General features: G+C 44.2%; 2 protein-coding genes, 1 long non-coding RNA gene and 1 other non-coding gene across 4 annotated transcripts in view; all 4 read left to right on the forward strand.

Annotated features, from left to right (window-relative positions):
* The window catches only part of LOC145434144 (uncharacterized), a 376,188-nt gene that overhangs the window by 346,132 nt on the left and 4,047 nt on the right, over window positions 1-26,009 (forward strand). The gene's annotated exons all lie outside the window — the stretch shown is intronic.
* Trnaw-cca (transfer RNA tryptophan (anticodon CCA)) lies at window positions 1,248-1,319 on the forward strand. The gene has a single exon. It is a non-coding gene; the product is annotated as a tRNA-Trp (tRNA).
* LOC145434130 (protein furry homolog-like) lies at window positions 3,806-15,981 on the forward strand. Its single transcript, XM_080311429.1, has one exon. It carries the CDS (start codon window positions 4,590-4,592, stop codon window positions 14,403-14,405), a length of 9,816 nt encoding a protein of 3,271 aa, XP_080167555.1. The 5' UTR covers window positions 3,806-4,589; the 3' UTR covers window positions 14,406-15,981.
* Window positions 15,972-25,464, forward strand: LOC145434136 (serine/threonine-protein kinase Chk2-like). The gene is made up of 12 exons (XM_080311447.1): window positions 15,972-16,105; window positions 16,832-16,941; window positions 17,001-17,125; window positions 18,197-18,344; window positions 18,570-18,660; window positions 20,498-20,609; window positions 21,542-21,657; window positions 22,184-22,370; window positions 22,736-22,905; window positions 24,101-24,222; window positions 24,285-24,370; window positions 24,950-25,464. Exons 1-12 carry the CDS (start codon window positions 15,993-15,995, stop codon window positions 25,214-25,216), a joined length of 1,647 nt encoding a protein of 548 aa, XP_080167573.1. The 5' UTR covers window positions 15,972-15,992; the 3' UTR covers window positions 25,217-25,464.

The following is a 26,009-nucleotide window of genomic DNA, read 5'->3' on the forward strand; positions in this document are numbered from 1 at the left end:
CCTACGCAAGAAACATTTTTGTCATGCGCAACGTTAGCGACCTAGCAACCAAACCACTGTTACGAGTCTGGCTGATGACTAGACAAGACAGTCACAGACTCACAGTTCCACTCATGACGTAACTATATGCTTACCATATTTTGGAAATCTAAAAAGAGGACACTTTTTCAGAAATTTGCAACTTGCAAAACCGGAGTAGAATTCTCAAAATCCGGTGAATTTTTCCCACTTTGCGATATGTTGACTAAAAAAAAAAAGGTCATCTTTTCGCTCAGAGCTAAAATCACCGTTTTTCACTACGAAATACCCGCCGGAGCGTCACTTCTGTGCTAATATGCGGCATATCACTCGCAATTTGCTCTAAATCTGACCTAAATTTTCAAAAAAGAGGACAAAATCTTAAAAAAGAAGACAAAAGGGCGTCCTCCGAGGACACTTTCAAAAAAGAGGACAAATCCTCTTAAAAGAGGACGTATGGTAAGCCTACGTAACTATCAAAGGATGAAATGTTTTTGTAGTTTCTCAGTGACATATCCCCTTTCACCGACCGCCTGAACGCTATAAAACTATAGTACGCGTGCCCCTAAGGGACTCCCCCCTCCATGGACCCTAAACCAATCGTTCTCTATTCCACTTCCGCAAAACCCTTCCATGACTTGCCAACTGATTTTGTCGCTTGTCATTTTATATTATCTTCTTCTACTTTCATTCTGCGTGCATGCCTCCTATTTACATCGCCTACGTGGCACGCCCAGGTGCATGTGTGTCTGACTTGAACCACAACGTACAAAGTTATAACTATGGTATACCGTAACGGTGCGGCGACCCGGCGACATATGCCTATAACAATATTTTCAAGTACCGGTCAGACTTTATATGCGAAAATTCCAGCAGCGTATTGATCTGAAGTAGTAACGAAACAACTGCCACCACCGACACACAATAATATGACACTCTATCGCTACATGAAGGGCATGTAAGCAACGTGCTGCTGTTGCGCTAGTCGTGTGGGGTCAGCTGTACTGCTGTAGTAAATATGAAGGTTGCACTGCAAATCATCCGTGAAGTTTTGCCAAATGCCGATATCAAAAACCAGTTAGGGGCAAAGCATTGCTAGCGCCACAGATATATTAGTAATCATAATCACTAATCATTAATTAACGTATCAAAAGAGATTTTGCGGTTTCCTTGGAAAAATAGTACGAAATTGTCATTCACAAACCAATCCATATTCCAGTTTGCCGGTCGACTCCGTGGCGCAACGGTAGCGCGTCTGACTCCAGATCAGAAGGTTGCGTGTTCAAATCACGTCGGGGTCAACTTATCGCATATTTTTCTTTCCGTCTTTGGTGATGTAAATATTTAGCAGGATTCCAAAGTTCTGGTTTGTTTCAAATAGTACCAATTGAACCATGTTGCAGATATGTCTCTGCCAAGGTGAGGCTTATCTCTTGCCTCCAAATGTAACCAATGGTTCGAAAACCTCACACTATCTTCATCGTTACTAATATTTTTTCACCTCAGTTTATCTATAGATAACTAACCTACGTAGGGTCGTAGGTTAGTTATCTATAGTTTATCAGTTTGTCGCTCAGTGCGGTATCTCCGGCGGATAAGATAAAAGAACGGAAATTGTATGAAATAGTGCTCCTCATGATCGAATACGATGGTTCACATTAATGCAGAAATAGTTTCGCCGGAATGGAATCGTGATCACCGAGATTATATATGCTTGCCTCGCTCGCAACAATATTTCGAGTTGATTAAATCTGGTTATAAAATGATTCTGATTTTTCTTGCGTGACAGGACGCGGCCCATCGTATTCACTGTGTTGGATGTGTTCTGTTCTGCCGCAACGGCGCAACGTTCGGAATGGAGTCTCCCAGACTGGAATTAGTGGTTGTTTTCGGCAATAAGTTGCGCGCGACAGAAGGGTTTCTTCCATAGAATAATTAAGGAATTAAATGGAAAGTTGCGCGTGACGTTTGCCACCAATTCCACTCTAAAGTCCTATAATGCAAATTGCAAGTCAAACCGATTCCATCGTATACTTATCAAGCAATATAAGCTCAAGGCTGGTGACAATATTGATATTTATGTTGTCTGCTCATTTCAACAGAAATCGATTTATAGCATTTGTATATATAGTCATTCATTCATGCCATATGAATTTACTTTTTTTGGTGTCCTGTATAAGCCAGGGGCTCCCAACCCGCCAACCGGTGGTACCTAACCATATAGGGTAACCCTAAAAGGAGGGACCGCGGAAACTGCGGAAAACGCGGAACTCGCGGAAACGGCCCCTAAAACGCGGAAACTGCGGAAAATGCGGGAAACCTCGATTCCTAAAGCGCTGAAACAAGAGGAAAACGCGGAACGCGGAACAGTCGGTCATTGACCTCTATAGATCACAAAGTAGCCACTAAAACGAGGAAACAGAGGAAAAGGCGGAACGCGGGACAGTCGGTCATTGACATTTGTGGATCTCATAGAGGAGCTCTGAAGTCTAAAACGACGAAACTGCGGGACACCAATGTTAGAGTGAGGCGAAGTAGAACTCATAAATGGCAGAGAACTGTTGATGGCGCTTCTTCGTTTTACAATACAAAAATTTATAAACGTCAAAATAAATTGTTTTTTCCTTGGGAGAGACGGATTAGGGTTGGCGGAGGGGGTATATTAGGGTTACGTGAGGGGGATATTAGGGTTAGGAGAGGGGAGATATTAGGGTTGGGGGAGAGGGGGATGTTAGGGTTAGGAGGGTTAGGGTTAGGTTAGGATTAGGGTTAGGTTAGGGTTATGATTAGGGTTAGGGGAGGTGGGATATTAGGGTTAGGGGAGGTGGAATATTAGGGTTAGGGGAGGTGGGATATTAGGGTTAGGATTAGGATTAGGGGAGGTGAGATATTAGGGTTAGGGGAGGTGGGATATTAGGGTTAGGTTAGGGTTAGGGGAGGTGGGATATCATGTCCCTAACCCTCTTCTCCAACCCTAATATCACCTCTCTCCCCAACCCTAACATCCCCCTCTCTCCAACCCTAATATTCACGTCCCCTAACCCTAATATCCCACCTCCCCTAACCCTAACCTAACCCTAATCATAACCCTAACCTAACCCCTAACCCTAATATCCCACCTCCCCCAACCCTAATATCCCACCTCCCCCAACCCTAATATCCCACCTCCCCTAACCCTAATATCCCACCTCCCCTAACCCTAACCTAACCCTAATCATAACCCTAACCTAACCCTAACCCCTAACCCTAATATCCCACCTCCCCTAACCCTAATATCCCACCTCCCCAACCCTAATATCCCACCTCCCCAAACCCTAATATCCCACCTCCCCCCAGCCCTAATATCCCACCTCCCCCAGCCCTAATATCCCACCTCCCCAACCCTAATATCCCACCTCCCCTAACCCTAATATCCCACCTCCCCCAACCCTAATATCCCACCTCCCCCAACCCTAATATCCCACCTCCCCCAACCCTAATATCCCACCTCCCCTAACCCTAATATCCCACCTCCCCCAGCCCTAATATCCCACCTCCCCAACCCTAATATCCCACCTCGATGATCGACTGTCCCGCGTTCCGCTGTTTCCTCGTTTTAGTGCCTACTGTGTGATATATAAAGGTCAATGACCGACTGTTCCGCGTTCCGCGTTTTCCTCTTATTTCAGCGCTTTAGGAATCGAGGTTTCCCGCTTTTTCCGCAGTTTCCGCGTTTTAGGGGCCGTTTCCGCGAGTTCCGCGTTTTCCGCAGTTTCCGCGGTCCCTCCTTTTAGGGTTACCCTAACCATATACCACTAGTGGTACACAGCGTTTTTTTTCTGGTGCCAGGTGGTACCCGAGTATCTTCGGTTTCTTTTGATTAACGAAACCTGGATGTAGATGTAGGTGTAGCCCAGAATTGGTGGAAACGTCACGCAGAACTTTCTGTTTAATTACTTGATTATTCTATGCAGAAGAGCTCTCATATCACAGGATTTATTTCAAAAAAATGAACCGAGATTCCATGGGGGGCTGTAGCTTCATATTTTGTTGATCTTTTTTGTTTACAAGAAGTACGTTAGTAAGTAAGTATAATCTTTTAGCTCAAAAAACTTCTGGCTCAGTGTCGTCTTTTCGTATATTTGCATGAGGCATGCTGTTCCACAACCACTGATTTTCCCTTCCACGTTAGAACGTGTGATTTTCAGACTTCAACATACATCAAATAATAAACATTAAAACTTACTAGATGAACATGGAAGCTGGAAATGCGATATAACCAAAATCTTATTCAATTTATTTGTGGTGATTTCGTGTTATTTGAATAAGCCAGTAAAACATCAAGTTCCCAAATATTAGCTGTACAGAATATTCAAGTGGTAAGAGTTTGATTGGGATCCGTGCTAAAATAATCCCACACTACAAGTCCGTGCCCATTCACAGGAGTAACTGAGGCTTCTGGTATTGAATGTCACAGCTTAAAACTTATGAAATATTCTTTCAAGTCAAGTTATTTTTCTCTCACTTTCAATTTTGTTTGCAGATATATACTGATATGATATAATGCAACTCATCAAGACCTATTTACTATAATGGCAGACGGTAGCCCCGAAAAAGCTAGTGACGATGAGTTACTGAGCGGACAGTTTGTTTTGCACACTCTCATTACGGAGTTCATTGCTCAGGTAGATAAAAAAGTGGATCACCTTCTCAACAATCAGCTAAAAAATTCCCAATCCCTGACAAAGGATAATCTCGCGAAGTCACTGCAGCGGGGCGAGGACCCTCAATTTGACCAACTGCTGTGTTCTCTGGGATGTGTGGCGGAATATTGCCTTCCGTGTCTTTTAGAGACTTTACTCGGCTGGTACAATCATCAAATACCAGATAAGAAAACTGGCCATGCCGAATCTGTCAATGAAAAAGTACAAAAATTGGAGTGGAAGGGGAAGAATGATTCTAAACAAGTCACGGATTATGTTAAAGATCGATATCGCGAGTTTGCTGTTGAGTTCGTCTTCTGTTTGGTGCTCATCGAAATTTTGAAACAAATACCGGTCCACCCGCTTCCAGACAGTCAGATTCGAAGCATTTTGTCGAAAGCTTTCAACAGCTTCCATGCGTCTGCTCACCCAAAAGACAGCGATGTCGAAATAAGTATTATAGCTGATCTGTACGCCGAAATGATTGGCGTACTCGCACAAACAAAATTTCTGGCGGTACACCACAAGTTCATGTACGAACTACTGAAAAAAGACACGCCTGCGAACACTCTCATTTCCCTCATTATGGGCATGAAGTATTTCCGCGTGAAGATGTTTCCGGTTGAAGATTTCGAAGCGTCGTTCAGGTTTATGCAGGAACTGGCGAATTTCAGTTTGGAGAGCAAATATCGCGATGTGAAAAACGCTCTGGCTGGTATGTTTGTTGAAGTGTTAATTCCTGTCTCAGCTGCCGTGAAAACGGAAGTGAACGTTCCTGTCTTGCGTGATTTTGTCGATTCCTTGTATCCCACGAGTTTAGAGTTGTCGAAGCGAGCTAAGAACAAGCCTGTGATTTTCCCTCTCGTCACCTGTCTGTTGTGCGTGTCGCAGAAAACTTTTTTCTTGAACAACTGGCACATATTCTTGGATATTTGCCTGTCGACTTTGAAGAAAAGCGACTCCAGGCTTTCGAGGGTAGCGTTGGAGTCTCTGTACCGTCTGTTGTGGGTGTACATGGTCCGTATCAAATGCGAGAGCAACACGACGACCCAAGCAAGATTGCAGTCGATTGTGAAAAACTTATTTCCCACTGGCTCCAGAAACGTTGTCCCCAAGGATATGCCCATCAACATATTCGTGAAGATCGTACAGTTTATTGCGCTGGAGCGTCTCGATTTCGCGATGAGAGAAATCATATCTGACTTGCTTGCAACGACCGGTTCATCCTCAAGAGCCGCTAAACCCGTTACGTTATATCCAGAAAGAATGAACATAGGTTTGAGGGCGTTTTTGGTGATCACAGACAGCCTACAGCAAAAAGACGGTGCACCGCCTATGCCGTCTACGATGAACGTCATGCCGTCCGGGAATACAATCAGAGTAAAGAAAACATTCTTGAATAAAACTCTGACAGAGGACGACGCCCGTTCTATCGGCGTGCTGCATTATTTGCGACAAGTGCAAAGAGCGCTGGCCGGTATTTTGTTATCGCTGGACAGCCAAGTGGGTATGAAACTCCTGCAGACAAACACTCAATTTCACAACAAAGACCCACACGACTTCATCACCAGCGAGCAGAAGCCTAAAATCGAGTTATTTCGGACTTGCGTTGCAGCGTTGCCGCGATTGATGCCTCATGGCATTCCGCATGGAGACCTGCTGGATATCGTATGTCGTCTTACGATTCACGTAGATGATGATTTGCGCAGTCGCGCCATCGCTGCACTGCAAGCATTTATTATCGACTTCCCAGTGCTGAGCGAGGAAGTCGTGGCTTCGTTTGTTTCGTTCGTTCAAAGCCAGGTGTCCGATATCCACCAAGAACTGCTGAACAATTCGTTGAAAATAGCGTCCTCGCTCGTAAGCACTTGGAGAACTAGTATCGTCGGTGCCGAATCGAACAAAAGCCCTAAGAAACAATTGAAAAAATCGGAAGAAAAGACACAATCTCCATCCCCCATCTCACCAACTCAGTCGCGCTGCACGTACGCTTCTGTAATCAACAGGCTTGAGGGTTTCGCGATCGTATATCTATGCAGCTCGAGGAATCTTACCAGAAAACTTGCGTGCCACCTTCTCAAAGAAGTGAGAAGTCTTGCGGGCGTTTTGGAGTACGGAAAACCGGAAGAGCCTCTTTGTTTAGACATGTTGGATCAATTGTGCCCGGAAGTGTCTGCCGAGGTTTTGAAGGAAGAAAAATACTTCAAGCGCATGGAGACTCACGATGTCGAAGCTATTTTGGCGACTGGGTGCGAAAGAGAATTTTCTAGTCTGGTTGAACTGTCGAGCAATTGGTTGGAGAGCGAAGGCGTCCATCCTTGGATCTACTTCATGGTCCGTTTCATTGACGTGTCGCGGCTGCAAAGGACTTGCTCCAGAGCTCTTCTTTACTCCTGGCCCGACGCTTACATCAGGGCGTCTCAAATTCAGAAGTACATCGAACCGTTCATGACTTCGGGTAGCAAAAAAGTCACGTCGGCCCCACTGGTGAGCGGAGATCAAATCTTGATATTATGGACCCATTACTTGATATTGCTTTGCCGGTCTGCACTTTCGAACACGTCGGTGAAGCAAAGGCGTAATGAAGAAGCAGCTGTGCCCGCAGGCACTCCCGATTGGAAAGTGAAGTTGATTCGAGATGGGAAGATATTGGACGCGGTGCCTTCCAATTTATTTCAGAAAATGATAGGGATAGTTAGATCGGACTTGTTTCCGCCAGCCTACAAAGAGAGCGTTGTGTTGGGCCTTGGCTTTACGAGCACAGCCGCATTTTACGACCTTCTCTGCGAGCTGCAGCACGTCATCCATGAAGGTGGCGAGAGCAAAAAACAAGAGAATGTACGCAGAAGGCGGAAGCGCGAAAACATTCGTATATTTCTGATAAAGTTGTTCTCCAATTTGGCGATTCACGAGGCGCTCAGCAAAGGCATCTACAAGCAAGTGGACAAGCTTCCGGATAGCAAGAAAATTCCGAAAGAGGTGATCCAAGAGTACGTGAGCGACACACAGATGATTCTAGACTCGTTGGATCGATCTGAATCAGCCTTGGTCACGAGTTTTTCTTCACAGCAATACAGTTCGTCATCGCCTTTTGGTCAGATAGCGTTAGCCCTGAACTCGGCCGGAATTAAGGAAGAAATGAAGCTGAATTTCGCCGACATCGTGATCAATCTTGTGAAATACTACCGCGTCTCGTCCCGGCCGAATCTGCTGACTCAAGACACGAAGAGACGTCTTTTTCACATGTTCAGCTCGTGGTACGACAAATACCTGAAAGACAAGGAGAGGTATTCGAACAATTCGTACTTGGACTGCGCCAAAAAAATGCTGAGCGCCCGGTGCTCGGTGATGTGCTGCGGACCCATCTTCGAGGAGGCGGCATTGGCCAAAAACGGATACCTGTACGACTATCTCGAGTTTCTGCTCAATTCCGGCGATATATTTATGCGACAGCTGGGACAAGAGAGCATAGTCATGTTGCTACACTTTAATCCGAATTTGTCGCAGTACCTGTCGTGGATTTTTGAAAAGTGTTACACATCGTCAGATATGGTCGCGAGAGCCTGTTTCTTGGGCTTGGCATCGGCCTACTCGAACTCAAACTTCAACGGTAGCGTGACTACGATTCTCACGCTTTCTCTCTTCTATACGACAGATACAGACGCAGAAGTGTCGCAAACAGCCGAACTTCTGTTGAACTCTATTCTTTCTAAGGACTTCATAAAGCCTGTGGAGGAACGGATTGGCGCTCCAACCAGCGGCACTTCCTTTCAGAACAACGGAATATCTCGGAAATCATCCATCATCAAGTCTTCGACGTCTAGCTATTCACACTCCTGTCTGAAAGTGACGGAAGACCTTGCCCGTTCTCATCAGGAGCTGACACATTGTATTTTGTCCGAGATATTTATGAGATTGCCACGGGCAGACGATACGAAAAAACGCAGACTTTTGAAAGTGATCCATCCGTGGTTGCAGAATGTTGAGCTTATCCCCGTTGGCGATTACAATTCGGAATATTCTGACAGCGAAAACTGTTGCGATCACAGGCACCAGTGTCTACCGGGGAAAGGCTGGGGAACAAACGCTGCGAGTCTTCACGTTCTCAGTAACGTTATGTATCTGACGACACATTATCACCGTTACTTGGAGGAGGAAATCCAAACTTGCTGGTCTGTGCTGTGTGGCACGTGGCACGCAAACTTGTTTGCTTGCTTGCAATATTTGACGGCGTTGTACTCTGTCGAGTCGCGAGACCTGCTCAGAAACGCGATCAGGCAGGCAGTTACTTACATCAGTAAAGCGAACGGGGCACGGGTGCTTTCCACACTGATAGAGCAGTGCTTGCGATCAGAGCCAGTGGATGTAACGGTTGAGCCGTGTGTCAATGAGCCGTGTTACAAAGTTGTGGCACGGAATCCCAAATTTGACGGTGACTCGCCTGCTAAAAAATCGTGCGAGTCCAGCTCGAACACGGAAATATTTTCTGATGATACCAGCGAGTGCTCTGCCGAAAACAAATCCCAGCACTCGAATTCCGGTGCCGAACAGGCCAACACCGAAAACAAAGACTCTTTCAAATCATCTGTAGCTCTGCGGCGTGTCGTCGCTCGGAGCAGTCGTCCTAATTTCAGACTATCTCTTCAAATCCCGGGCAGCGACAAGTCTGGATCCATGAACCAATCGTTGGGAATGATGTCGAAACGTTCCCCGATGTTATCGTCTTCGATGATGTCATTGACGAAAACTTCGTCAGATCAAGGCATGTCTGGCGAAGAATCAGGTCTGCTGCGCTTCAATACAATATCTCCCGGCCGTCCTGGTGAGACGGATCAAAGATTCTCGGGATTCGAAGCTCTTACTAACAAAATTCCCTCGAAATTCGCGTCTCCAAAAGACAGACGATCAAGTTCGCCTCTTCGAAAATCGGAAAACAACAGCGACCTGTCTCGGTCGAATGCTTCGACCAAAGATAGCAGCATGCTCAATGCGACAATTGACGGCAGCTACGAAATTTCCGAGTTATTAGCGTGGCTTGAACATCACTGTACCGACAAGTCACCCAAACCGTTACCTTTACCATTATCTTCCTTCCATCTGCCATTGCACAAATTAATCGTATGCGATCCGGTCGACGGGCTAATGTACTCCAACATATCGTGCATATTCCTGTCGCAGCTGATTATCAATCGTAGTTTGGATATCAACTGGAACATTCATCTGCCCCTCGTCTCACTGGCTTTGATTCTCAACATGGACGACACCGATGTGCTAAACGTGCCGTTCTATTGTAAAAAAATGCTGGCACACATCATCCTGATACTGGCGAGGGATAAGATTCCCAAGGATTTGATCAGACCGATACTGTCCTATTCGCTGGAATCATGCGATACTATTTTGGGCTCGTCTCGGGACACTATACCTTGTGGCGGTGAGATTGTTGTGTATAAGCTTTCTGAGAAAAGTATGCTCGAATCGTCTTTGAGCTCTGACGGATTTGTTGAGGATGCGGTGAAGAGGTTATTGACTGAATTGGTACTCGACGGTACAAGAATGTGGAACTTTGAAGACGTGGGTCCTAAAGTGATCGTCCTGAAAAGTACCGAACGACTCGCTCGATTCGTAACCCTGTTAGCGGACATCGTCGAAAGATGCAGCCCACGTATCAAGTTCAAACAGCGACTGGCCAGCGAGGCCGCGAAGCTAACAGTATCAACGCCGCACAAGCATCACGCATGTCGTGCCTTGCAAGTCTTTCGCGCCTTGGAGCTACCACTCGCGACATCTGTGTTCAGTAAACTTATCCGCTGTTTGGCAGGAAGGATTGCTTACGGCGTGGACACGGATAACCAGTCACACGTCATTGAAATATTGTTAACGCTAGTGCACGATTGTGATATAGGTTGCAGCACGTCCGACGGCAGTCCGGTGTGTAAAGTTTCCGAGAAAATCGAGCCTGTGAATGCGAGTTTGTTCTCGTCGAATATAGATGCAAATCGGACACAGTCAGACAAAGAACGCAAACAGCCCCGCTCTCCCACTCCCGGACGTGTACTCACTTTTCCCGGCAGCCCCAAAAGAAGCGCCCCCGCCCAATTTTCAGTGCATGTTCCCAGTCACGCGGGACAAAATACAGTAAACGGCAAGCAGGTCGACGCACCGAACCGGGGTCGCAAAGTTCACGCGCATCGCCGCTCTGGGTCGGTGACTTTAACGAAAAAGATGACCTCCGAACTGCTGAGTTCTGTGGCGAGCCACGGTGGATTCAACGTGAGCAGTAAGTCTGTGCCCGAGCTGCGACCTAACTTTGCGGTGCACGAACCGTCAGATACTTTAAGCCTGGCTCCGAGATCGCCGCTACACACCAAGTCTGTAGACGCGTCTCCTGTGCATGATGTGAGAAGGATATCGCAGGCGCTGTCGCCCAACACGTCCGGAGATCATGTCAAAGCTGCTATCAACAATAATGCTGGGGATGTCTTTGTACCGAGTGACGTGAAAAGCAGCGGTGCTAAGGAGAGAGACGCGACTTTCGCACAAATGTTTTGGATTGGAGTCGCGATGCTAGAGTCCGATTACGAACACGAGTACTTACTGGCGTTGCAATTGCTGGAGAGAGTCTTGACCCTTCTGCCTTTGGATTGTAAAGACAACAGAACGCTTATTGAGCGCTACTTGTCGCAGATCAAGTGGGCCTCGTTTCCCGGGGTTCAGAGTCTGCTGCTGAAAGGCCTGACGTCGTCTGCGACTTTTAATCCGACTTTCCGTTTGTTATCGTCGCTCACCGCACACTCTCATTTGCAATTGGTGTCTGGAAGTCGCAGCGAAAGCCACGGATTTGCTATGAATGTCGTCGCGCTGCTTCCGTACTTGCTTGACAGCTTTACAGATCCTGATTACGTATGTTCTAACGCGGCGAAAAATGTCGCGGACGTGTGCTCGCAAAGATACTCGCGAGAGAAGAAACTGCAGAGTCTCGCGCACGTTATGCTGCTCTATTCGTCGCACACTTACGGTCAGTCTTCGACTATCTGGATTAGCGTCGTGTCGAAGTATATCCACGAGACCTTCCCGGATAGCATACGTGAACAGTTGGACTTTCTATTGGGAGTGCTAGACCGCGGGCCCAGTTCAGTGCATCAATCCTGCCTGCGTATTGTACACAGTCTTTTGTTTTTGTCCGAGCTGCTGCTTTCGAACGAACAGTCGGATGTGGCGTTCCATCAGAACATCTTGAAGACGGTGTCAAAGTTTGTGAACAACACCAAGCTTTGGAAGGACGCTCTGCAGATATTGAAGCTAGCCGTGTCCAGGTCGTCTGCGATTACGACTCCTGCTGTTTCCAGCTCGATGCTGTCGGTTTCTGACAGCGATCGCATCTCTCTTCCGGGCAGGACGCTGACTTTCAAATTCAATTTGTCGGACACTCCGATCATAGGACGCCGTAAAAACGAAGACCAGCTCAACAAAAAGTCTCCCTACGCGGGCTCGCCTACGTACCACCCCAGCACTGCGTCAATGATAGTCAGCAGTTGGAAAAAACCGATGTTCTCGCAAAAACGCACCTATGAGCGGATGTCGTGCATCGCGCAAATTTGCGGTAAACATCTCGTGGTCGCCAGAGATTCCGTGCCGGTGTTGGATCCGCCTGCCTCTAACGAAATAGCAGAGAAATTCCGTGAAGCCGCGAAAAATAACGGATTGGTAGAACAAGACGGTAACGACGCTGATCGGAACGAAGACGCAGAAAGCAGTGGTTCTGAGAATGAAGACGATAAAGAGATTGCAGGAAGCGGGGTGGACGACATTGTGGTTTTGCGGAACTTTGACTTTTTGGATGAATTCGACGACAACGATGATGGTTTTACGACCGGCTATCAAAAGCCGAGCAAAACAATTCACGACGGTAGCAACATGGAAGATGACCCGGTGGACTGTAATCTCACGCCGGTGGCGCACCGTGACAGCATGCCCGAAGCGGATCCCACGCAATCGGAAGATTACTCTGATCTCAGCGACACCGGCGAGGTGGACATCACGTCGCATACGTCAGGAGTCCTGTCTCAATCTTGGAACGGGAACAAAAGCCATTTGACAGAAATGGGCTCTACAGAGTTCTATTCCTCTCTCGTCACGATATCATCGGCGGAAAAAGCAGAGATGCCGCGGGTGTCCTCCTGCGAGAGCATCAACAAGATCAACCCTCTGTCGCGTTGCTATTTACAGAACAGGCTCACGCAGAGCGAGATGCATCTGAACAAAAAGGCGAACTCTTCAAACGAGTCTTTGAAGAGCTTGCAATTTGATAAGACCGACGAACTCGATGAGAACGACACCACAGACACTGAAACCAACCCCGAATCTGACCCAGAGCACTTTGACAGCAGGCCCATCTCGGTTAGCAAGGATTTTGTTGAGGATGAATACAACGAAAAGTACCATGACGATTTGATGTCTTCATTGGTTCAATTGACAACACCGCCGCCGCCTGTTTCAGAATCTCCAGACTTTCCGCAAAATAGTGATGGTACTACACCGGCGCATGATATCCCGATCGTAGAACCGCCGCCCGTTACTAACGACATTACATCAAATCTTTCGGCCGTACCGTTCGGTTTGCCCGTTCAATTTGTTTCGGTCGCGAGTGCGAACAAATCAGAGTCGAATAACAACTCTGATTCATCAAGCTCTGATCCTGTCGCGTACCAAGATACTATATTCACGGCTTGGAAATTGCATTTGGCTTCCATAGGGACTATGAACGATTCGGTTTTTGTGGCAAAGACTTTCGACTTGTTCCCGACGGTTTTCAAAGTGCTGTGCGTGGATTTCAGCGCTTTCAGCAAAAACGGCTGCACGTATTTAGGCGGGCAGCTTTCAAAAATCGCCGAGCATTTCAGTTCCATGGTGGAGCAGTTGCCTTCGCAAATCAAGTGTCCTCGGTGTCTGGCTTCTAAAATGGCGATCGATCCTGTGGCCGAACGCATCGTCGAAGGAATCCATGAGTTGCAAGAGCACTTTGAGGCGTACAATGCGAAAAGGAGGTTTGCAGTCGAATGTATCGACGCGATAAAAGAAATCGAATATAAGAACGGGAAGGGATCGATAAAATCGCAAGGTATCGGACACAAGCAGTTGGAATTGTGCAGACTTCTGTACAGGCTTCATTATCAACTGCTGCTCTTGTTGAAATGCTTCAACCAGCTGATTCGCATTCTGGCTTCGAGTACAAACGAAAATGGAAAAAATGTCACCGGCCAACTGGAATCGCTCAAAAAGAAAGTGTTGACGATCGAGAAGACCTATCAGACTCACCGAGACAAGCAAGACACTGAACTACGACTGTATTTGAAATCACGAACTGTGGAGGAATCGGAGCAGGCGCTGATGTCTAGCATCGCGAACGAACACCTTCACCTGGCCATCCGGCAGCTGAACCTGTTGCGTCAATTGTGGCCGGCGCAGTATTTCGGGCACGTCGACCAGCCCGCCGGCGACTTCTTGATGAAGATTTACTTCAACCACCTGGAGCAGCAGGGTGATGAACCCATTTTCGCCATTCTGGGATCGGAACAAGCATCGCACGACGTTTGCGAAAAACTGATGGAAGTTAATGGGCAGATTCAGCAATCTTTGGACTCTCTGGCGCTCAATGCCGGCGATATAAATGCGAGTCCAGCGCTGGTGAAAAAAACTCATTTTTAAGCAATGTTTCTCGTAGTTCCAACCACTATGTAACTTTGATATCAATCCCTCGTGTGAAGTGTTTCCTATCTCTTCTGTAGTCTACTCCTCAGCTCTTGACAACAATCCTTTACTGTTTGCTCTCTATGGAAAAACTCAAATTCAGATGGAAAAACTACTTCATCTTTCGAATAATAAAGTATTACAGTGTGTTATATCAGAAGATGCTGTTGGGATTCGAATCCTCTTTTACAGGCATTATTTGATTAGCTGCTTAAAGTATGTTTCGTGTAACGAAATGTTTCATCACGGACAAAATACAATTACAAGTAAAGAAAAACTCACTGTTGGTGAATTGAAGCATCTCGTATGTTGAACTGTAGATGGTGTTCAATTTCGTATTTTTTCAGTGTTCTCGCGTATAGTATCTATGTCGCACTGCCATTATGTGAAAAAGGTCAGGAAGTATTTTGCATCTCATTAAAACAATATGTTATTGAATCAATATCGTATGACCCACTGATTGCTTTTGGTCAGTAGCCTGTTTCTGGTGTATAGCAACACCTGTTTGCTTGCACTTCGAATCAAGATTCTTGGTGACTGACACTTGAAAACGCTCCCTAGTGATAAGTTGAGTTATAAAAATTTGGAAGTCTTAATTCGGTAGGATTTTTTCAGTCTGCACGTTCGTTATCGTATTATGCTGACATCTCTTCAAATATATATTTATATCATATTTATGCGTAACCTATAGATGTACAGACATGTCAAGGGTCAATTTACACTGCCAATATCAAAAGAAAAAGTATCATATCTGATAATGAGCAATGGATCATTTATGAGCACTATGTTAAAATATTATCACCATCTGTTCTCCTACTGCACTGTGGCGTGCTTGTGATGTAAACCAAAATTGTCAGTGCGAGTTTTTGATATAGATTCATTTGGGACAGAGCATGAGGGTGCTAGCCTTGCGTAACAAAACTGATGACCTCCAATCTACCGTATGCCAAAGATGTCTCGGAGAACTTATGCTTCTAGTTGAATAATGTGCTGATAAATGGTATCGTTTGAACCATTCTCAAATGCTGTCACTGCCCTGCAGACCATCTCAAATCCAGCCCGACATCCACTGAATTGAAGCCCGAGTTCATCCTGATATTCTCTAAATTAGAATGTGTACCTTAATATTCTTTAATTCTAGCGGGCTACAATGTAGATACACGGAGAATCAAATGTGTAATTGTGATGTTTTCTTCACTATAATGTTGGACACCTTTTCATCTTGCTGAAATGTAGCAATAGGGATGATTACAGTGAAACCATCTGCTACTGTTGCTGTGATGCTTTTGTGCGCAAGATTATTCTTCATTGTACCGTTCTTTATCAGGGTACTTGACCATGCCTGTTCAAAGTGTACAGCTGACTGTGTACTGCTGCATTACAACTTTCCATGTAATAAGCTCATTCATGAATGTGTCGATGTAATGCTTACCTGATTCAAGCTTGACAATATTTTTCTCTTTTTCTGTTCTATTACATAACCTACCATAACGTTGTAATCGATCGATCTGAACACTGTGGTTTTTTGGAAAAGTGACGGGAGCTATGAATCACCAGAATAACAACGCGGAATATGCAGATGCTGCAAACGGTACCACAGAAAGTGACAAAATTCTGTCTGGTCAGTCTTCGTCGTCAGCCAGCACGGTTCCTTACAGGTACTATTCCAAGATTTGAATGGGCCTAACGACGGTGATCCCATTTATTAGTTAGGGTTAGGGCAGTGCTCCACAACCTTTTTTCTCTTATGATATGGTCAGTGACAAAGTACTTCTATTGTTTCTGAGAACTTACTCAACTTGATGGATTTTGAAGCAAAAGTATTTACTTTTTTTCACTTTGCTTATGTAAAATAGAAAGTATTTTGAGAATAGGTTGCATTACTTTTACGGGTGAAATTGTCAGTGACAATCATCTCGTGACAACGAGGTTGCGGAGTAATCGGTAAGGCCGTAAGGGAAACATGAAATATATAGTTACTGGCCTGAGAATGTTTTTTTTACTTATAGAATGGCAGAACTTGACAAGTGATGCATCAGAACTAGAGCCCGACCGATGTCAGAACTTCGCAATATTTCTTAATACAACGTTTTTGTCGATAAAGCTGACATCAATATGTGACATATTTTGACTTGATTTAAATTCTGTTTAATGGGAATAATTTGAAAAATATGTTCGAAAGAAAATGCCCGTCGATTTTGAAATTAGTACCTTCAGTCCGACAGGGACTTGAACGTATTTCATCAATTCCAAATAATGGAAATAGCAATCACGGATTTTCCGAGTACACCCCCTGTCCCTAGCTCGATGTGTTCCTTGCCTCGCGAATTTCCAGCTTTGGGCCCTTACTCGGCCTACAAATGATACATTGCTTAATTATGTAGCACAGATCCGGCCACTCAAGAGGCGTCAGACAGCCAGAAAGATTCCATACCCACGGGACCACCGGCGTGGGGCTCTTTATATCCGATCGACCCAAGTTTTTACCCGATGGGTAATTTGCTTTCTGGTGTGTCACTCAAATTGATCTCAACAAGTCCCTTCTTATGCCAGAACTCTATGATGACATGATTACGTTCGGCCGTGGGGAAAGATGTAATTATACTTTTGATGTGCCATCAATCAAAAGAAGCGGACACTATCAGCAATATAGCAAGGAGCATTTCACAATAACAAGGGTGGGTTACTTTCGGCAGTTACTTGAATTGCGAGGCAATGCAGCTCATTTCAAAATGGGTACATTGACCACAGGTTCTGTATTCACTAGCAAGTAGGCCTAGCCACTTCAGTAAATTCCATCACAATCACAGTTATCTTGTCAAAGCATAATGCTCCTTAGATGTGCAATTGCATTGTTGTCTCAGCAATTGATCGTTGCAAATTCCACTCATGCATTTTGACCCTTTCATTACTGAACCCAAGCTGGGTAGGGGAATTCAGTTCAAGTCCCCTATTACAAATCTGAACCCCTCATCTCTTCCACAGTTGATTTTCATTCATTTTTTATTCCCGTGTTGTAACAATATAGGCTATTCCTTTATTATTACTCATTTCTGAGTTACACAGGTACTCTACCTTGTATCGTGATCAAAAGAGCTTTATCCAATCAGACTCTAGTTGACCAGATGATCAGTCCAAGTCTTAAACATTGCCAGTTCAATTTTTTACTGCATTTGTCCAATTACTTATATAACAAACTATAAACGGGACTTGTCTTGGCATGCTATCACAAGAAGGATGTGTATGTGTGCGCGGTTTATCATTATGGCTTATAACAATGCAACCTTTTTGATGAATAGTATTATTTATAGGCCCAGGAAAAACTTCAAATTTCCACACGTCGTCCTTATAACTGGATACAGTTCATTTCCAACTTCATTTTTTATCATATTTTAGTTGTCGGCCGACATTTTATTAAATCTAAAGATGAAAAGGAAATTGTTTCCCGTTATTTTCTGAATGCCGAGGTGCACCACGACATGTACCATGTCCATGCCTAATTGATCAATAGACTGGAATGATTTCTTGCCTGCCCATCTGGTTGTAGTCGTAACTGAAATCCTCATTACCAGTTGGACACAAGTACACGGACCATATGGTAACTATGGCTCTGTGGCCCACTGAAAACAGTGCCTGGGCCTTGGCCTTCAGGTTGAAAACACCGCTCTAGTCAGTTCCGTATCTATGCCTAAATTCACTGGGGTATTACTTCAAATATTGCTTGATCAATGTATTTACAATCATTTCAGACACCGGGTAGCTCTGGTGGACATACTGTCATGTTGGTTGACACTAGTATGAACGGTGTGTTCGTCAATGGTGAGAAGGTGCCTCCAAAAATGCCCAGGCAGCTATGCAGTAAAGACGAAATATCCCTTGCCTTCGAAAGAAATAAAGGTAATTGCAGTTTGGGAATTACTGTTTTACATGAGGTTCATCGTTTATTGTCGTTTTGAGTTGCTTTGATTCAACACTGCCGCTACCAGCTTTTACGTCTACTTGTAATTGCATAGAAATTTACAGCGGAGTTACTTATACTTCTTTTCGGGAAGCCTCCCTGACTACTTTGATCGCCTATGCCGTTGCATATATAGTTTAGATCATCCCAAACTCTTTTTCCAGTGTTATTCTATTATGACAAGACTGAAGAAGACGACCCTGACCTTCCGCAGAGTTTCAATGAGAAATATATCATGCACAGGGTGATTGGAAGGTAATCATTTCTGGCGATTCTTACTGTGATCTCAATTTTTAGGACATGCGGTTATAAAAGATGATCGTTACGAAGGCAGGCATTTAACTAAGCCGCCATAGGCGCCGAACCTGGGTATGCAAGGTATGCCGCGCATATCTAGACATTATTTTAGGTATGCGGCATACCTAGAATTCTGGTTGGCATGTATCGGCATAAATGTCAATTGCGCTATTTAGAGCAAATCGCAATGTATTTCCATTTACGACATTACCCGCTGCCACTTATGTGAGGGAGGTAACACATTGTGCGCGCCAATTAGCGAGAAGCGTGTTGACAATCAGCGAGATTCATCTGTGCACTGCACAACGTAAAGCTACGCGATTTCCCGCTGAGATGATTGCGAAATTAGATCATTGATTGCCGCACGCTCGGCAATCATCGCTCGCCTGATTTATCGCGTGTCCAACAAGCCTAGTTTCGCTGGCTTGAAGAATCGCATCTGCGATAGTACTGGTGCGCACTATCCCATCGCTTGCCTACACAATCGCATCTGCAATAGGGCTGGTACGAAAGATATCATCGCTGTCCAATGTCCATCTATTGCGTCGCGGGCCTAGCATGCGTTGGCTCCTAACTGCCGATGGCTAGGAGACGATGCCGTTAAGTGTATGCTGATTAGCGATTGTGATTAAAGAGTGACATCGCGAAACTGAATAATATCGAATGTCCCGGACATATGCGATTGTGAGTACGTAATTCAATTCCGCTAATACCTTTAAACATTACCATCGGAAGGTGTGTGTCAAGGCTTGAGTTTTAAAAGACGAGAAAGGTTTAAACCACCTGAAATCGGTGCCGTTATAGAACAGATTCCATAGCAACTCGGACATTTATACTTGCGCGAATTGTCGCCTAAGTTACGTAGTACGCGTTGATAAGCGGTGTATATAATTGTTCGCGAGAGATCAGGGACTCGCTAATTGACAGCACTTCCGGACTCGTTGACAAGCTTATACGCGTAAGTTCGTCAACACGATGAGATTGTATAATCGGCATTCACGCATGTACTTTACCCTAGTGAATCGATGCTATATGGACCCAAAATCATCAATTCTGTCACATTATGACATCATTCCTTTGTGACGTCGCCGAACCCGCATACCTAAGAAAAATTAGCGTCCGTGCCTATGTAAGCCGCTATTAATATAAGATCAGTTTGTCCGCCCTACAGGCTTTTCACAGCAAATGTTCTCCATTCCCAGTTATTCACCTATTTGTTAAAAACATTTCATCAGGTATGATTCTCGAACAAAGCATGGGTGCCTATCCACCACCGAAATTGAATCAGACGTCCCGCTAATGTGCAGCCACAATAAACAAAATCATTCAAACTGCTATTTTGTTGTTTTGCATAAAATCGTTCTCCGAGTCTCAAATGAGCGAGGGTCTGCCAAAACATTTTGTAGGGCATGCAAAAACGGGATTAGATCGATTAGAACAGTGAATTACATTGCCTTGATTATATTGGAGTTTTCCCCTGTTAAAGAAGGCGTGTAGGTTTCACAGTTTATCGGAATGTGTATCTAATCCGGTTTGATACGATCTGTATGATTCAATTTTGGTTTGGTTTCCATTCAAGATCCAAATTCTTCAGTAAGTCCCGTTTATGTCGAAGCTGCAATGGCTGAGCAATACCGATAGCTCGGTAATTACAAGCAAGATAACTGAGATTTGCTATACAACTTGGTGCAAACAAAACTTGATAATGACCAATGTCGGTGCATTTTGAGACTCGATTGTCCGGTATTGCCCTACCAAGTATGAACCGTTTGTTAACGACAATTCCATCTGACAGCGGTGCCTACGGGGATGTCCGTTGCGCAATTTCTAAATTCGGAACAGAAAAGCACGCAGTGAAGATTATCAACAAACAGAAGACCATATTTGGGACCAAGGATCAGGAACGTGTATGTACGAAAAGTTCTGCCTCGTATGAATTTTGAATGGAGAGCCCAACCTATATAACGGGTTAATATCGGTTTCTATCATCGAGCTTCGTTGATGATTTACTAGCTCGTTCAGATCAAACATCAGACGCAGTGATTCCTTTGATTCTCTCAATGAAACTAAGAAAATTGACTGCTAAAAACATATTATTTGAATACCAATGACTGATCTGTAAACTTCCGAGCAGAATTACTAATTTCCGGGGCACGTCAATTAAAACTACTTAGAGTGGAAGTAAAAAATTAAGATGTGAAAACTACTCAAGTAACGTCAAAAGTAGATTTGGTCGTGGGATCACATAGTTTTAACAAGTAATCGCAGATTTCAGCTTTCGAAGCTGTAGGGTGCCATTCCGCGACCAACAAGAAATGTCTAATAGTACAATACAAATACAAAAGTGCAATCTTTGAAGATGTGTTCAGTTGCTATAGCGGTTCCAGTCATAAATGTCATGCAAGCATACAGAAAAGTAGAAGTTCCTAGTACTATGTTGCTGTGATATGCTACATTGTTTGTTGACTGGAGCAATGAGCATAGAAACGGCCGGGGAATGTCTGCGTGGTTGTCGGCAATGAATAGGTGGTTTTGTTGCATGTTGTATTGCGGTATGTATCATTGGAGTGTGACATCGTTTGAAGGATTTTTGTGGTAGATATTAGTGCTGTTCTGCGCCGAGCTGGGTTTACGTTGAATTGAAATTATGATGAAAGTGTTTGCAAGCCACATATTAAGGATCATGGTATAGCTTCTAAATTGCGGGGTTCAAATTTTCGCAAAACACATCGATCGAGGCATACATGATGTTGTTGTTATTGATATATTTTGGCACCATTGATCTTAGACAATGTTAAGTAATTCTTCAGGATTAGTTGTGAAGTCTTCAGTCTTTCAGGTATACGATGACATACTGAAGGAGGCAAAACTTATGCTGACGTTCCAACATCCTTGCATCATACCGGTGCACGATGTACTCGACTCTCCAAAGTATTTGTACATTGTGTTAGAACTGTGAGTAATTTCATATGGTTTTTAAGCGCATTTTTCTTGTCATAAATTGTCCACATCTTCATTAACGGCATACAATACAATGTATCACCAGATGTAGAAGTAGCAGTTCTTCATGTTGTGTTTTTATGTTGCTTTGGGTTCAATGATTAATATGGTCGAGTCCAAATTAAGAGTTTATACATTATCATTCTCACATCAAATCGGAAACAACTCAAAGTTTATTGAAAATTTTGTGAAAATTCAAAATGTTGGAAATTCCGTGGTCGATTCTAATTTCAAAGTCCATTTTTACAAGAATCGAAAATGCAGATGTAAAGTCTATCAGAAATCGGAGATCCATTTTCTTTTTCAAATCCAAATCCATGCTTGTAAGCACTCAACAAATTCTTTAGGGAAAATTGAGTGGCGAAAATTTGAGAAGAGAGATAGGCACAGTTGTCATAAACCATATATAAACCGGCGACACCCGAGTGGCTGGCACTTCTTTTTGATTGCAAATTTCAATGCGTAGTCCTTCTCTGTTTAGAGCGCCCGGCGGCGATTTGTACACTCGAGTATTACAGAAGCAATGGTTAGGCGACTCTGTCTCTAGCATCATGTTCTACCAAATGGTGTCTGCCGTTTCCTACCTGCACGACAAGAATGTCACGCACCGCGACTTGAAGCCGGAAAACATATTGATGATGTCGGACGAAGAGGAGTGCCTTCTCAAAGTAGGTGGTTCCACGTCGATGTCTCTATGTTTCCATGTCATTTCTGAAGATTTTTAAATTACCATTAGCCTTCACCCTTTTCTGCCGTTGAATTTTGTTTGCTTTATTGTATCTGAAGAGCTTCTTGGAGGTACAGAACGTCAATATACAATTGAATATTTTATTCATATTGAAATGAACCCGGATATTTTTGGCTGACACTCGTCAGGAGTAATAAGAACATCGTATATCAACAATCGTATCACAAAATATGACGTCACCAGCATGGAATTTTGAATACGAGAGTGTTAAATGTACTATTTTTAGATGGTACACAAACTTTTTTCATGTTACGTTTAAATCAAGGCTACTTAATAATTCATCAGATCACTGACTTCGGAGTTTCCAGTCTGGTAGACGAAACGTCGTTTATGCGAACGCAAGCAGGCACGCCGTCGTATCTGGCACCGGAACTAGTTCAGTTAATGAAAGGCAGCGGTAAAGGGTACACGAAGCAAGTCGACTGTTGGAGTTTGGGAGTTATTCTTTACGTGTGGTAAGCTGATGGTGCCTACGCTTCTCATGATTTACATCAATGCTGGCAACATTTTTGAGGAGGTAGAATTTGTTATTGTGTTCCAAGTGTTGGTACATTACCAAGTTCGGACTGTAAAATAAAATATGATGCAAGAAACAAGAAAGTATCGTTTCGTACACAGACGGCGTTATGGTCTGGAATATAGTCTTTGTGTTGTCATGATGTATGAAAATAAAAAGTGCGTTTTCTCACCTGGACTGGTGAAGTAGTAGTAGTAGTCTGAAATGTAACCACTTCAGTAGTAATGAAATTAGACGATTCCACTTGAGTGCTTAATTAAAGTAGAAGTACTTTGTTACTGACTTTGACCACCTGTGTTCAAACTACGATCCAATGATTCATGTGCTCGGATCGGATTCAAGCATCAAGTGTACTGATTTGACTCTAGTATTGGGAGTCGCTTTTTTCGAGTTATGGAAACATATGCTTTCACACTAAGAGTATTATTTTAACAACAGTAAATACAGTATGAATGGTTTATTACCACCGTTAGAGCCTCTAAACCTCAGTTACCCGTATCTCAGCATCGGAAAACTTGTTGCACGAGACTACGAATATTTATGGAACAACGATTTCCGTCCAAGTTGTGATCAAACCTCACAATGGATACAGAGCGCTACCAAAATAATCATGGTCCAGAAATACAAAATTATTTTGCATGACAGGGGACTGGCATCCTTTGGACTCGGATTCAAATCGGCCCGCAAGGTTTTGAATGATCTACTCTTTGATCAAAAGTTGCCTTGCGCACAACTCAGAAATGACTTATCTTATCAAATTAAATGATTGAGTAATGTATGGTAAAGTTGCATTCCTAGACAAAGAAATTCACATTTGTACTTTTCTGACTTTGGCTATTACTCAATCGCCAGAGCTACAGCTGAAAATACTGTTTAGTCTGGCAGCCAAATTTGGGATGCTTATGTCTAAGAAAAAAAGGTCACGTCACCACCATGGCCCCAGGCCTAATCGCGGCATTGCTGTCATGTTGTGGCTAGCTTATGTCTTAATGCCTAAACAAAAAGATGAAAGCTGATGAGACCCACGCACCACATCTGCCCAAAAAGGTGCACACGGAGGGTACCAGGCACTGTGGTAAAATTTACCAGCATTATCAGCCGAAAGCGTGACCAGACCCTCTCATTATTTTCAGTCTGGTTGGATATCCGCCGTTTGCCAGGAACCGGCCCGACACCCCCCAGGATTTGCTACAGCAGATACTGAGCGCCAATTACAATTTCAAGCATCCCAGATGGTCGAAAATCAGCGACGACGGTCGGTAGTTGGTCACGTAATTTGGAAAATCACGCCGTCAATGTCGTGAAAATCCATTTCAGCCAAAGACCTCGTGGGCAGCATGCTGGAGCTTGACCCGAAGAAGAGATTCACGCCTCATGAGTGCTTGCGGCATCGTTGGTTGAATGTGAGTGCCTGTTGTATCTGGGTCATAGGGATATGTGTTCAGGCGAGAGAGCGGACTTAAGGGACATGTAATAGATGAGGCTGCTTTCATTAGATTTTCACAGTGGATTCCCCTTGCTGCTCATTATTTCCATGTCACTATTACTAATTGGAACACTGCTCACATGTTTTCCTTCTCTGAATGTTTGATCGGAGGTGGTTAAAGTAGTCAGTGTTGGTTGTCAAGTAACATTGACACCGTAAATTGCACAAAACTACTTGCCAACTTGATATTAAACAATTTGATGAAGTTTTAGGTTGGTTGCATCGGTAAAGATGAGATTTACTTTGAAAAATGGAGGGGTGTAAATTTTCAAACGTACTAGTAAACTGTTGATGCTTTGACGATAGAGGTGTGAAGGAACCATTAGATAGTCGAGTCGGCACCACCAATTTTCCTCTCCGCACAATCCCAGTGTGCCTAGCGGTCAAACGTGTCTTTGTCCGAACCGACTGGGGTTCAATACTACCGTCTCGGTCATAACGTGTGGAGCACAAGACCACAGCTAATGTTTTGAAGTGCACCCTTGCATTTTTTTAGAGCGACGCCTTGATGCAAAAATATAAAAAACTCACGAGACAAAGCGCAGTGTCCAGCCCTGCATGCAGTATGAGCATAATCAAAAAGATCGAGGAACGGCATATCGAAAACAACAACGGGGTTGAGTTGAATTTGCAACGCGAAGAAATTAGCTGTTCGAGCACCGATTCCAATCATACCTCACTGGAGCGGGTGCTGAAGAGACGGCTGTCCTCGGATTTTTCCGACGGTGGACATGCCGTTAAGAAGTTCATTCCCGGTGATTGAGGAAGGTGAAAATCTGCAATCGTTCGAAACTGAAACAAGCCGATCGTGTTGCGTTTCTTTACATCAACTTGGTCGAGACGATGTTCCTTTTGCCGCTACTGCCTGGTACAATTGATACATCAGTGCTTTTTGTAGGTATTTTCGTAATGTTCAACCTTTTCATCATGCCTGACAACTTTTTTACTATTACTGCAATTACGTATTTGCGTTTTACTTTGGTATTCGTTGAAATCATGCTTTTGGCGGGATTTTGTTGTTTTTAAACTGGCGCCCGTAGCTCGATTTCTCTCGATGAAGAATGGAAGACAGGTCAAACTCATAATATTGAGGTACAATTGTAATAATCTTAGGCATTTATAGTTTCATCGGACCAAGACAAGCAATGTAGAATAGCATACATACACAAGACACAATGTGTTGTAATGAACAGACAGCAAGCAGGATGCCGAAACGACGAAGTAGTGTCTCTCAATCTGGCATCCACTGCTGCCCAACATCCCTGATGTCGAATCGAGCTTAAAAATATACCTTCTGATGCAGAGGGAACGTTCAGGGTGCGCATGCGATCCCCAGACGAGCGAGTGCTATAGCAACCTACGACTTCGGTCCCTGGTACATGCTTGGTATGGGTCGCGAAAGGCATAAATTTGTGTTGCCACCGTACCTGAGACTTTGTTTCATGTATTTAATATGGCATAACTTCTTGCCACTCTTCTGAGGAAAGGTGACACGTGAAGAAGGTTCTTACGACAAAGTCGATCATAACAAATGTGCCCAACCTTGCATTACACGA

This window comes from Botryllus schlosseri, chromosome 2 (genome assembly GCF_051294905.1).
Source record: "Botryllus schlosseri isolate E-star chromosome 2, Bs_hap1, whole genome shotgun sequence".
In the NCBI taxonomy this organism is placed as follows: domain Eukaryota; kingdom Metazoa; phylum Chordata; class Ascidiacea; order Stolidobranchia; family Styelidae; genus Botryllus; species Botryllus schlosseri.

Bases quoted from the DNA above. Each gene is read 5' to 3' on its own strand.
- LOC145434130 (XM_080311429.1), top strand. From the start codon at position 4,590: ATGGCAGACGGTAGCCCCGAAAAAGCTAGTGACGATGAGTTACTGAGC.
- LOC145434136 (XM_080311447.1), top strand. From the start codon at position 15,993: ATGAATCACCAGAATAACAACGCGGAATATGCAGATGCTGCAAACGGT. The intron at 18,661-20,497 runs GTAATCATTTCT...TCCATCTGACAG, and splicing joins ATGCACAGGGTGATTGGAAG to CGGTGCCTACGGGGATGTCC. The intron at 24,223-24,284 runs GTCGGTAGTTGG...AATCCATTTCAG, and splicing joins GTCGAAAATCAGCGACGACG to CCAAAGACCTCGTGGGCAGC.